The 13727-nt window shown below is 57.0% G+C and overlaps 1 protein-coding gene across 6 annotated transcripts in view; it reads left to right on the top strand.

The window, feature by feature from the left end:
- Begain (brain enriched guanylate kinase associated) overlaps window positions 1-11382 on the top strand; it is a 36114-nt gene extending 24732 nt beyond the window's left edge. For 5 of the 6 annotated variants that reach the window (XM_076921184.1, XM_076921183.1, XM_076921187.1 and 2 more), the window contains exons 3-7: window positions 4514-4675; window positions 5791-5857; window positions 6424-6531; window positions 8125-8208; window positions 9207-11382. In XM_076921184.1, the coding sequence (XP_076777299.1) occupies window positions 4514-4675; window positions 5791-5857; window positions 6424-6531; window positions 8125-8208; window positions 9207-10604 (1819 nt within the window). In that variant the 3' untranslated portion in view covers window positions 10605-11382. Of the gene's footprint in view, window positions 1-2030; window positions 2121-4513; window positions 4676-5790; window positions 5858-6423; window positions 6532-8124; window positions 8209-9206 lie in introns of those variants that run through there. The other variant, XM_076921182.1, reaches the window with a different exon arrangement.
- Window positions 11383-13727: the final 2345 nt, after the last annotated feature.

Raw genomic sequence — 13727 nt, forward strand, 5'->3', positions numbered from 1 at the left:
CTGCAGAAAGCCTTTCTTCTTTCTTGTCTGGGCACGCTGGAGCGAGCACAGGCAGCCTCGGGCTCCACAGGTAGCTATGGCTGTCTGCATCTAAGACGAGTAGTGACAGCCCGTGCTTCATTGCTGTGTGGGGAGGCTCTGGTCTACACCTGCTGTTCCTTCAGTGTCCTGGGCTTTCTCTACCCTCAAGGACCCTTGCTGGTCCCCAGGGTCCCTTGGAGCTGCTTTGTCAGGCATTTCCCCGGTAGAGGAAGACAGGCATGTGTCAACAGATTCCCTCCCCTAGGAGAAAGGATTACTTCCATGCCTAAGAGGGAGGAAATGAACTCCAGCATACTGGGAAGTAGCATATGACAGAGCCCCACCCTGTCTCTTCCCGAGAGGCACCCAGTACCAGGCATCACCTGATCTTATACATCCTGGTGGTTTGGTCTCAGGGCAGGCAGCCTTGATGACCAAGCTAGGGCAATCTCTGGCCTTGCTAGAGGTGGGTACAACCCACAGCTAGCTCACTTCCCCCTATCGTCTCTCCTGAATGGGGTGCAAGAGAGGAATTGGCTGGTCCACATCTCAGTCCTGGAGCCTTTCCTCAGATCTGGGAGAATGTTTCCTGTATCAAATGCTATACTGACAGTTTCCATGGGTTGCCTGGCTCAGAACAAAAGCAGATATTCAATGGTGCTTGATAAATGCCCTGTAAGTGACTGGAATCAGACCATGTATCCCTCTCTCAGCCCAGACACATTCAGTCCTTCCCTGGACCTCAGTTTCCCCTTAGGTCCCAGATGTCATCTAGTGACAAGCTTCTGAGGTCCCTACAGAGGGGCTGTTGACTGGAAACTTGTTGGCAAGGGGTGTGAGGAGGACCGTGGCCACTGTTGTTGGCTTTGGCCAAGCCAGGAAGGGAGACAGCTCAGCCTGCTTCAACCTCTACAGCCTTGGAAGAGGCTACCAAGTGAAGGGTGGAGAACTCCCAACCCCTGACCCCTGTAGCTGTCAGTGCATCACTCGATGCATCACTCGATGAACTTTTTTCCAGTGACAAAATTTGATCCTAAGAAAAGTTTTTCTTCTGATTTTTCATCTATAGAAAAGATGACAAACCCAGAAAAGTATACATTTATTTTCAATTACCCAGCATTCTACTACTCAGGAGTAACAAATGAATGTTTCTTTTCTTCTGTGATGGTTTTTAAAAATGGGATTATACTGCTCTTGTCCTGAAGCCCTAGTTTCTGGGCCAACCAGGAGCTTCTGTGGGTGGAACTGGCCCACCTTGGTGGCTGCCTGACCCTACCTCAGCCCTAATCATGCCTGCCATGTGTCCCCCTCAAGTCCATGGGTCAGGCCTGACCAGGAAGGTTCCAGGTGGACCATGGCTCTGTGACAGGCACACATGTGTGACACTATCCTTCAGCAGGGCAGCACCAGATGAGGACTGAGCCAGACCTGTGTCCTGCACTGTACCCATCCACTGTCCAGCCAGGCTCCAGCACAGGCACACGGTGGGTGGGCATGGGTGGGTAGATGAGCAAGGTTCCAGATTAAGAGACACCTATCATCTGCAGCCCCCAAATCCTGAAGGACAGTCATGTAGCTCTCTCTACATCAGCCAATGTGACCTCCCTGTGGAGAGGAGCTGCCTGCCCCTTCTACCAGGAAGCCATGCACATCAGGAACAGAGTCTACCAGAAACCCAGCCCCAGTGCAGGACTGACGATTGACAGATCTAGAGAAGGCAGGATGGGAGCCTTTCTCCCTACAACATACCTGAGGCTAAGATAGAGGATGCAGCCCTGTGGGTAGGAAGAGAACCCCCAAATTAACCCAGCTGATGACCAAGGAACCCTACCCCAGGGGGACTTAGTGTCACCAATGAGCTCAGAGCCTTTGGAGCCAACAGTGGGGCCATTAGATTCACAGCTGCCCCTCAATAATCCTGGCCTCTTGTCTCTTGGCCTCAGCCCGGGGCTGCAGCCCCATGCTGCACCCCCACATGTTCTGAGCAGCTCTGTCCTCTTCGCCCACAGGCTGCACAGCCCCTGGGTGCCCTTGTGCCTCGGGCAGCCCCGAGTCCTGCAGGGCCGCCTGGCCAGGTCCTTACCCTCGCTCTGGGACAGGTAACACACCTGTTGTCTCCCCTTGTACACCCCACTCCTTGGTGTCTCTTTGTCTGTCCTAGGACTTGTGTCCCATGTCTGCGTCCAGCTCCCCAGGACAGACGGGCTCAGAAGAAGTCTCTTGGCTCCCACTACCTTGTCCCTAACAGCCCAGCTCCATCTTGGGGCTTCTTCCTGTGAGTGGCCAGAGAGGCCTTATAGAAAGAAAGCAGTTCCTTCAGGCCCCCTACTGAAGCATGGGGTTAGGACTCTAATGCCTGCCCAAGGTCTTCCAGTGGGTAAAGAGGACCTAGGTGCAACAGTAGTTGCCTTTCCCTCACCAGGATACTGATCAAAAAGAAGCCACCATCATTACTGCTGGGGATGCTGAAGTTCTGCCCCCTTCCCCTTCATATGTTAAGGGGCTGATTCCATGGTCCCCCTTCACAATTTGATGGCCTGTAGCCTGTAAACCGAAATAAACCCCACTCCCACTAAAGACAAGAAGAGGTTATGTCTAGGTCCCAGGAAGCCCTGACCCAGCTGCTACACCTATCCAGCCTAATCTTTGCCCGTTAGGAGCACAACTTAAGCTGGTCTCCAAGTGGCCTTGCAGCCCCGCTCCCACAGAGTGACACCTCCCACACCATCCCATGTGTCAGGTCTTGTATCCAGCCACAGATGTGCTCCCTGTATATGGAAAGGCCATTCTGCTTTACAGGTGTGGAAACTGAGGCCCTGGGAGAGAGCCAGTTAGTCTGTGGGAGAATAGGACATTGGATGGAGATGATGGCAGTACCCAAGTAACCACCAGGGTCTTCCCTGTCCAGGAGCTTCTGACCCCGGGGTATGGCCAGATGTGAGGGAGGGCCAAGGAGGAGTTGCCATGGCCCTCTCCAGGGTTCAGGGTTCAGAGGCTGAAAGCAATAGGACACAGACCGGTGGGTGGAGCCCAAGAAGATGCTGAGTGTGGTGGCAGTTCTGGCCAGACAAAGGCCTGCAGGTAGGAAGGTGCCAGATGCAAGGGAAAAGACACCATGAGATCACCATCAGCAATGGCTGAAGGGTGTGTGTCTGGGTCAGGGACCGGGGTGAAGTTACCTCTGGAGGAAGCAGCTACGACTGTGGGAGGGGGTGGGGTACTGGAGGGATCAGGGGAAGGAAGGGCTGGAAGTGAGTTACCCCATGTCTAGAAGACATGTCTAGATGCTCAGGGTAAACTGAGGCTTTGTGGAGCAATGCTTCTTGGTGGGTCCCAGCTCTGCAGCTGATGCAACCATGGAGTCTGTTCTTGTTGGTTCTCAAAGCAAGGAGGAGGAAGGATGGGAGTGACTTTGACTCAGTCTTAACAGGGTGGGCAGGGTCCAAACTGAGTAAAGTTAAGTGTCTATAGGCAGGTGGGGCAGGCTGCCTCACAAGCCCTAGAAAGGTCAAGGTTGGAGGCAGGGGCCTAACACGCTGCAGCAGCAGCCTCTGAAGAGCTTGGCCTGGAGGCTGGCAGAGCATGAAGAGTCAGGCTGAGGGGTTGCCCCAGCAGATAGACAATGCCCTCGCCTATTCCCAAGGGCACAGCCTCCTCCTGTAGTCTGTGGCCTACAGTCAGGAGCCTCTGCAAGGAACCCCCAACCTCGGGGGCTATTGCCCACTACAGCTCAGCCTTGGATAAAGTGGGCACTCCAGGAAGGTTGCCACCCCACAAAGGAGGGAAAGTCTGAGTTGTGGCTGCCTGGAGTGGGTTGGTGCAGCCAGGCGGGCTGCCTGGAGGAGAGCGGCTTAGAGACAGCTGGGCAGGGCGGCAGAACACCTGGCAGCTGGGCCTGTGTGGGCAGCAGTGCCTGGCTTCCGGGTTTCCTTTGCTACTCTGGATTCTCCTTTTGGGCACTGACTCTCAGGAGGACCCGCCTCCTTCCCTTAGGCCTGGGCAGGAATCCAGGAATTCTTACTACGGTGGCGGGCGGCTGGGGGTGTGCCTACAACACGTGCGGCTTGCTAACAGGGTTGAGGACACCTCTGACGGGCACACCTGCCCACCCTCCACTCCCCTCACTGGATTTTGAGTCAGAGAGGTTCCCACAGCACCCGCCACCCCCTACCACTAGGTTTCAACATGGCTCCTGAACTTCCCTCCTGCCCCCTGCCTTAAAGCAAGTCTACGAGAAGTTACCACCCCCTTGGGTGTTGGAGCTCCCAGGGGGCAGCACAGAGTCCTGATCACTGAGGGGACCTGAGTGCTGGCACAGCCGCCATTGGGGGGTATGGAGGTAGGGGAGGATATGCCTGAGTGCACACACACAAGTCCTAGTGGGGTTGAGTGCACAGTACATGCCCAAGCAAAGCATGCCTGGCTGGCCAGTGTGGCCTCAGTTTCCGCATTCTCAGAGCCACAGCCTGGACAGCTGCCTGGTGTCTTGCAGTGCCCTGCAGGAGCAGAAGGGCGAGCTGCGCAAGCGGCTGTCCTACACCACGCACAAGCTGGAGAAGCTGGAGACAGAGTTTGACTCCACGCGCCACTACCTGGAGATTGAGCTGAGGCGTGCACAGGAGGAGCTGGACAAGGTCACGGAGAAACTGCGCAAGTGAGGATCGGGCTGTGATGGGCGGGGCAAGGGGTGGGGGAGACGGATCACTCCAGTCCCACTTCTGGGGGACGTTTGGTCTGCAGAACCAAGAGCAGGGCAGCCCACCTAGGGCTTGAACCTGGGGCCACTAATGCTAGAGGCAGGCTCCTTCAGCATCCTCTTCCAGACCTGGCTCCTTGCCCCCTCGTACACAATCTGCTTTGGCTTCGGACAAGCCAGCAGCGGCACAGAAGGGTCTGCTTCCAGTCCTCACCCCACCCCCCACTGGCCACAAATCTCCAGAGAGATGAATGTGAATGTAGGAGCTGCATCCTTGAGTGGCTTGGGGACTCGGGATGCATTGAGAGGAGGACAATTCTTAACATATTTTCCTTCTGCGTATTTATTTTTCTAAACCCTATTGTGGGTATGCCCAGCTTAGAGATACAAAGGCGACACAGACTGCTGGAGGTTGAATTTGTTTTAAATATTTAGAGTAGCAGCTGGCGCTGTCCTGGGGACATTTTGTCCCTCATCGAATGGCCCCATTCTTCTGGGCTTCTGAATGTCACCATCAAGCTGCGAGGAAACCATGCTTGGGCAGTGCAGCCAGACCTTGGTTAAACTCCCAGCTCTGCCACTTAACTGTATTAAGCATCTTTTTGTGTCCCTTTCCCATTGGCATGACAGAAATAATACCGCAAAGGTTGTCTAGAGGACACACGGGCCACCGTACCCAGTCCCCCAGCCACCAGCAATAGCCGTCCAAAGCTCATCCCCCATCTCTACCTGCTTTCCCATGTGGAACCATACCTGCTCACTAGCACTCATCTCAGGGCCACACACGTGTCTCCTTCACATGTGCAACTGACCCATAAACCACCCCATCAGCGTCTGAAGCATGTGGATATGCCTTCCTGTGTTCTAAGGAGCCTGACTGTGGGTGGGCAGAACAGTGGGGCTTCGACCATGGCCTAGGAGATCTTAAGCACAGACACTGAATCAGGTAGAGCTGGTGGGACAAGCTTAGGTGCCTCACAGCCATGTTAGGAAGGGCATGATAGCAGGGAGGTTGCTAGGGTTGTAGGACGGTCAGTCCTTGCAAGCCGTGACCCTGCTGCTTCCTACTATAGGATTCAGAGCAACTACATGGCGCTCCAGCGGATCAACCAAGAGCTGGAGGACAAGCTGTACCGGATGGTAAGGCTTCAGCACGTCTCACTGAGTGGCCCCTGAGGCTTGCTCCTGAGTGGGAGGTGCCCTCAGGGTAACAATGAGGTGGGCTTCAGGGCAGCTGAGCCTGTATGGGCAACACAGAGAACGGCCATGGAGTTCTGGCACCTCCCCTATATTAGGAGGAGGAGGTTCCCACTTGGTTTTGTCTGGTGTTGGGTGTTCAGTGCCTGCCTGTCTTCATACTGACACCCAAAGGCACAGGACAGGTGGGGGCCATGCTGGGCATCATTCTCCCAACTCACTGAGAAGGGCAGGGTAAGCCACACCCGCCACCAGGGTAAGCCACACCTCCACCTCCAAAAAAAGACACCAGGAGCAGGTGACTGAGGGTCACTGGACTCCACTGGCTTAGACTGGTCCAGCAGGCCAGCGGTAGGATGGGATTAATCCTGGGTCAGTCTGCGGTCTTAACCTTTGCACCGTTATCTTTCTGAGCACATTGTCGTCAACAGCTGTTGGGCTCACAAAAGCCTTCACCCAACAGCTGGGCTATGGCACTAACCACGGACCACTCCTTCCCCACTGCCCAGGGCCAGCACTATGAAGAAGAGAAGCGTGCCATGAGTCATGAGATTGTCGCCCTCAACAGCCACCTGCTGGAGGCTAAGGTGACCATTGACAAGCTGTCAGAGGACAACGTGAGTGCCAGGGACATTTGGGGCCTGAAGGGATGGGACAGGTGTTTTGTGGGAGCTTCCCAGGGGAAGCCATGGCAGGCAGGGCCTTTCTGATTCCAAGGGACTCCAGCCTGGCTCCAGAAGAGGGTGGGGACTGGGCAGTGAGGACTTGGAGCAGTGTTCAGGATAACTGGGAAAGTACAGGCCTCTGATGGAAGGGTTGAAGATGGGGTTCAGGAGGCCTCTATCCCACACGAGATGCCAGACCACTCAAGACTTTTAACTTCAGCCAGCCCCAGTATCATACCACAGCTGTGTAGATATCCAAAGGGCCCGAGATGGCCAGTCACCCTCCCACTGTCTCTGTGGGCTGACTGTGAACACACTAATTAGCCTCTGGTCCTCACTGCGAGATCGTGTGAGGTTCTGAGATTACAGTCTGGCCAACACAGTCTGAGGAAAGAAAAATGGCTGCCCTTTTGAACCATAAGTCCATATGGGGAAAGTACAGTTAATTGGACAGCCAACAGTCTGGGTGGTGTGCTATTAGTGCAAAGTGCCCAAGTGTGCCAGCTCTGGCTTCTGTTAGTCTCATCAGTATATCGCTTAGGGTTTGGAGATAAGTCACTCAGTGGTCAGGTGGCCTGGGCCCTTCCTGGGACAGGGAGGTCCCAAGTAGAAGACAACTCACGCAAGGGGCTTAGCTCTTTTGTGCAGTGACTTTCCAAGGTCACCTGCTTCTCCAAGTGGCATCCCCTATTCATTGTGGCTGACCTGGGCTGACTGTTCAGTGCCTACAGCCTTCTAGTCCCCATGACAGCTGCTGGGGGGTATTATGGGGGCTGACTTGTAACTATGTTCCTAGGAAGTTCAGGGAGGAGTTGAGAGGGGCTGGAAGACCCAATTCCCCTCCGTCATGCAGGCCTGGTGCAAAGGCGGGACGGGAGAGGGCAGCTCAGGACACTGAGTGGAGCCGAGGCAGTAGTCCTGGGCCTTTGGGCAATGCAGGTGCATCCTAGGCCAGCTGTGGTTTCTGGAGCAGGAAGGAACAGTCCAACACAGGAACATGCAACAGAGATTTATTTCCACAGGGAAATGTCCCTCATTCCTACTGTTTGCATCTGTTCTCAGCTCATGAGGCTAAGCAGGGTCCCACTTGCATCTGGGGTCACATGCCTGCCCTGACCCCAGCCCCACCTGAGAAACCAGCCCAGAGGCCAGACAATACCATGAAGTGTGTTGAGCACAGGCAGGAGACTAAGATGGGGGAGCTGGGGCTCATCCCTGCCCCCTGACTTGGGCCCAGCACTCCCACTAAGTCATCTTTGGAGCTACAGGAACAGGGACCCCAGACCTGGTAGACCAACCACCTGCTAACTTCTGGGAGCTCAGAGCTGATGAGGGCCCACCTGTTGCTGCCCCAGCCTGTGGAGGGCCTAGTGTTGACTGGGCATCCTCCACACACCAGCAGGTCAAAGCGTGACAGTGTGGAGCCCGGGCAGGGACCAGCCAGGACCAGCCACCCTGCCTGCTCTTGCTCTCCCTTCCCATTGCCCTGCTGGCTCTGGGCACCGACCAGGGCAGCTGCGCCAAACACCGTCTCTTGTCTTCCAGGAGCTCTATAGGAAGGATTGCAATCTAGCGGCCCAGCTGCTGCAGTGCAGCCAGACCTACGGCAGGGGCCATAAGGTGTCCGAGGTAACGTGGCCCCACCCCACAGCCAGGCCCGCCCTGTCCCAGGACCACCCGGCTCCTTTTGGGCCACCCCACCCCGAAGTCTCTCCCCACCCTCCAGGAAGAAGCTACCCGGTGAGCCTGAACCCTCGTCCCTCGTGCACCTGGGTCCCGGCTTCCTGATGGTGAAAGGTGCCCCCACACCACACTTGCCAGACCCACTTGGCACACACACACCTGTTTCATTTGAGGACTGCCCCTTGTGTGTACCTCACACATGGGGCCTGGTCACAATTAGAGATGAGAAACAGACATGAAGGACAGGGGCTTTGTTGAAGGCATAGAGAACCCAAGTCGACACTAGACTCTGCAGCAGAGCCCAAGTCAACACTAGGCTACCTGGTACCAAACTAAACTAGACAGAGCCTACGCTGCCTGTCTTGTGACCATTCTGGCCAGACTGTCATTCCAACCACACATGCACAAGGAATCTCCTACCTAGACCCCTTTCCATGACCCCTTTCCCTAGGCCTGGCCAAACCTGCAACACTCACAAAATAGATCAAACAGTAGCAAGATACCCCCTACTTGTCACGAGCATTCCATGGAGACCCTTGGCCTGGCATTGGCCGCTCAATCTTTGTTGCATCTGTTTTCTGAGTCTGTCTGGTTCGGCAGTGTACGGGGGACGGGGCCCTACACTGGTCTGGCAAGAACAAGTCACCCCTCACTAGGCAGGACCCAGAAAGGGTCCCAGCTTCCCTAGACTGACCGCCACCTCCGTTGGGCCCATTGGAGTAGGGTGGGTGGGTAGAGGTGATGGGGAACCCTAAGTGCTGAGGACATCTTCGTCCTTGAGTTTGTTCCCGCTGGTGTGAGGTGAGACACCTAGGGAGGCCTGTTGTCTGTCTCTCTGTCTCTGTTGGCGATGCTGCTGTGACCCCGGGCTCCTCGGGGCCAGGGTTGAGCCGCTTTGCTATGACCTGTCCCCATTCTCCTCTCCTCCTCACGCCCCGTTCCAGCTGCCCTCGGACTTCCAGCAGCGTGTGAGCCTGCATATGGAGAAGCGCGGCTGCAGCCTGCCGTCGCCACTGTGCCACTCGGCCTACGCCGACAGCGTGCCCAGCTGCGTCATCGCCAAGGTGCTGGAGAAGCCCGAGCCTGGCAGCCTGTCGTCGTCCCGCATGTCGGATGCCTCGGCCCGCGACCTGGGCTACCGCGATGGCGGCGTGGAGAAGTCGGGCCCGCGGCCCCAGTACAAGGAAGACCTCTACTGCAGCGACGCGGCTCTCTACTGCCCGGATGAGCGTGGGCACGACCGCCACCGCCGGCCCAGCGTGGAGACGCCCGTGACCGACGTGGGCTTCCTGCGGGCGCAGAATTCCACCGACAGCGCGGCGGAGGAGGAGGAAGAGGCCGAGGCGGCGGCCTTCCCTGAGGCCTATCGCCGCCGCGAGGCCTACCAGGGCTACGCGGCCTCGCTGCCCACGTCCAGCTCCTACTCCAGCTTCAGCGCCACGTCCGAGGAGAAGGAGCACGCGCAGGCCGGCACGCTGACCGCCTCGCAGCAGGCCATCTACCTGAACAGCCGCGAAGAGTTCTTCAACCGCAAGCCGCCCTCCGCCACCTACGGGAGCAGCCCACGCTTCGCCAGGGCCGCGGCTACCCTGGGCTCGCCGCTCCGGGCCCAGGGAGCCTCGGGCTTCGCTCGGACTGTGTCCCCGTACCCGGCCGAGCCCTACCGCTACTCGGCCTCCCCCGACGCCCAGCAGGCTCTCATGCCTCCCAATCTGTGGAGCCTGCGCGCCAAGCCGAGCGGTAACCGGCTCGCCCGGGAGGACATGCGAGGCCAGTGGCGGCCCCTGAGCGTGGAGGATGTGGGCGCCTACCCTTACCAGGCCAACGCCGCTGCAGGCCGCGCCGCCTCGCCCTTCCCAGAACGTTACTACGGTGGCGGCGGAGGCGGCGGCGGCGGCGGCGTTGGCGGCGCTGCTGGCGGTGGCAGCCCCGGCGGCAGTGCCGAGGGCCGTGCCAGCCCCCTCTATGCCGCCTACAAGGCCGATAGTTTCTCGGAGGGCGATGACCTGTCTCAGGGTCATCTGGCCGAGCCCTGCTTCCTCCGAGCAGGTGGCGAGCTGAGCCTCAGCCCCGGCCGTTCGGCTGATGCTCTCCCTAGCTACGCAGCCAGTGATGGGAATGGGGATAGGCTCCGGGTGCAGCTGTGTGGGGCAGGCAGTAGCCCCGAGCCCGAGCAGGGCTCCCGGGATTCCCTGGAGGCTAGCTCCATGGAGGCATCTCCTGAGATGCACCCTCCCACTCGCCTCAGCCCCCAGCAGGCCTTCCCAAGGACCGGAGGCTCTGGGCTGAGCCGTAAGGACAGTCTCACTAAAGCTCAGCTCTATGGTACCCTGCTCAACTAACTGCCATCAGCAGGCTACAGTCAGGGGCTCCCTACCACTCTGCCCCATATAGGGAGTAGCCAACCCCTTCGTCCCAACCCCTGCCGAGGAACCCTAGTTCCAGCTCCTCCTGACCCTCTTACTACCACCCCAGTAGAACCGGAAGAAACCCCCTCTGCCCGTCGTCTTGTCCACCCCAGCTTCTGCTGCAAACCCAGAATACTTCTGCTCTGCACCCAATCCCTGAAGTGAGCATCCCCTGTTTTATAAGTGAAGCTATTTTTTTAGGGAAAGGAGTGTGTGTTCGCGCACTTGCTGCCAGATTCTGGATGGCAGCCCTGGCGTACCCCACGTGAAGTTACTTCGTTTCCAGTGAGGGTGCGTGGGGCCTGCCCTAGGGAAGGGGAGGCTGGGGCCCTAGAGGGACCAGTCTCCACAAGTGGGGAGAAGCCAGCAACAAGGGAACAAGTGGGAAGTTCTGTACACTGAGGAGGGGAACCAAAGCCACTTAGGGCGCAGAAAATGTCTTGTGCTCCCGTCTCGCAGTGCAGCCAGCAGTCCGCCGCCCTGATCTACCCTGAACTCTCCCATGGCCCGGCGTGTGAGCCCAAGAGGGGCCAGGGACACCCCCCCCCCCAGAACAGCCGGTGCTCGTTCCTCCCCTCCCCCTCCCAACACCACCTGACTCTACCTCAGATATGAGGCTCCTCCCACCCCTGTGCACTTGTCGTGTGTGATGCATGCCAGTCTGTTAGTACTGTATTCCGAATTCCTGAATAAAGAACAGCTGTGGAAAGAGCCCAGGTTTGCATTGTGTCTTTCCCGGCCGGTTGCGTTAACCAGGACCGGAAGCAGGGACCTGGTGTCCCTCACTGGTCTCTGTATGACAGAGCCACCAACTCTGTCCTCTGATGGCACTGCTGTGTCTCCCTCCTTGTGACTCACCCTGCAGGGGTCTACACGACTTACCTTTCAGTTCAGATAAGCCCGTGTCTGCTCCACTGCCAAACAGAGACAAGGAGTTTCGGTTCCACGTCTGCCACGCCTGGGTGCTCTTTGGTTGGCACAGATGCCCTGGGCCCTCATCCAGTTTTCTGTTCCCCTGAATTTCTTTCAAGCCCACCTCTTACTCCTGCAAAGCCAGTGGCCATTTAAGAGTCAGGGTCTGGCTTTTTGGCCACACAGACTCAGTGGGTCTGTGTCTTTGCTTCCTGCTCTGTCACCCCGTTTCTTTGTGTGCCTGGCTATTCGATACACTCAACCCCTGAAAATGCATCATGGGGTTTTCAACGAAGCCTAGGACAGTGGCTCCTTCCTGCAGAAGGGCTCTCCATCTGCTTCCTGTGGACACCCAGGGGCCTTTCCTGTTGAGAACTACGTCCCAGCTCCATACCCTGCAGCTCTGCCTCGGCCTTCAAAGCTAGGAGCCGCCAGAGCACTGGCTGCTCGGCAGAACCCCTGGGCTGTGCATCACTCTGGCCCACAGCACTTCTTTTCTAGAGCAACCTCTGGGTTGGGGTTTCATGATTTCCTTTTGTCCTCTGTGCTACAGCCATCTCCCCAGCCCCATGCTGGTCCCGCCCACAAGAGGCTGGGAGGGAGGGAGACAGGCTCGGGGAGAGAGGAGATGGGGTCAGGAGAGGCTCGTACTAGCTATTGAGGGATAAACAGGAGTTCCCCAGGTAACTGCAGCAAAGGCCTAGGCAGATGACAGTAGGACGTTCTAAAACAATCAGTGCTCTCTAGTGCCTCTCTGACAGGGAGCCCTGGAGCCACCAGTTTCCAATGTTCTGTGCCCATACCTGTTGTCATAGGGGACGGTAGCTTCTGGCAGTCCCCATATATCCAGATTGGCAAGTGAGCCCTCATCCACAGACCACCCTCTCTGGAGTCCACTCAGACCCTGCCTAGTCTACAACAATGCCCCATCTGTATGCTCAACCCCTGCAAACTATGCATGCCCCCCAGAGACCCCAACAGGAAGTACATGGATACACTCCCACTGGTTGGCTAATACTGGAGGTAGGGCTAATTTCCCCTCTGCATCCGGACGACACTGGTCCTCTCCTAGGGCCTTCTAGACAGTTGGCAACCTCCTGTATGGAGTCCAGCTGGGTTGAGGAGTATAGAGAACCACTGGGAGATAGTAAAAGGAATCAGGGATGCAGGCTTCTGGGACAGGTGGTCCTAGCAGGCTTCTGTGCCCTTAGAGGAGCCTCCTCAGTAAGACACAGAGGGTCATGGCCATCCTGTGGGGGGCTGCATGTTAGTACAACTCAGATGAAAGTCACAACCTGACTAGGTGAACAAGCCATGAGTGGGTACAACATCTCTAGACAAGGCGGCTTTTCTCCCAGGATCCCTCTGATCTGATGTTGCAGATGTGAAAGTGGGGATGGGTAAGTTCGGCCGGGGAGGGTGGGTGGAGGGAGAACCCACACTCCAGGTTCATCTTTCTCCAGTGCTTTCCAAATTTAGCTTACCTATTTTTAAATTGCAAATGGTGAACTCCCGACACCTCAGCTAGGATCAAAGTCAATCTTTCTGAATGTTCTTTGGAAGAGGTGTTTGAAGAAAGCAGAGGAAGCATGGGACACACCTGCCCTGCTGCCCAGGAAGCCAGCTGAGGACAACTACACAGGGGCACAGTGCATCAACCCCTACAGGAAGAAACCAGACCCTAGGGATGGCACCAGGAAGCAACCACAGTGGGACCACCAGAAAGCCATGACTGTTCCCCTGCACCTGAGTCAGAGCATGGAAGATTCAGGTGGTGTCTGTCTGTCCTGGTAGCACCATCAAGGTGACAGTCTGAAGAGCTCTTTCTCTACCCTCACTGTCCCAGTGGACCCACTGTGCAGATGGGAAAGCAAAGGCCAATCCCACAGCCAATCCCATAGCATCAGGAGGCAGGCCCAGAGTCTAATTGGGGCTCCATGATCCCATTTTCCCAGGGACACAGCAGGAGAAGGCTGGGTGCTGAGGTAGACAGGGAACCCCTCTACAGCCACCTGCTAGCCCTCCTGGAAAAGCCTGGTGACCAGAGCCAACCACTGCAGGGGGACAGTGACAGAAGATACCCTGGGGAAGGTAGAAACCCGGATGGTAACCACAGGAGGAGGAGGGACAGCCAGTGTGAAAGGC

The sequence above is a fragment of the Arvicanthis niloticus genome, chromosome 23, assembly GCF_011762505.2.
Source record: "Arvicanthis niloticus isolate mArvNil1 chromosome 23, mArvNil1.pat.X, whole genome shotgun sequence".
NCBI classification, from domain to species: Eukaryota; Metazoa; Chordata; class Mammalia; order Rodentia; family Muridae; genus Arvicanthis; species Arvicanthis niloticus.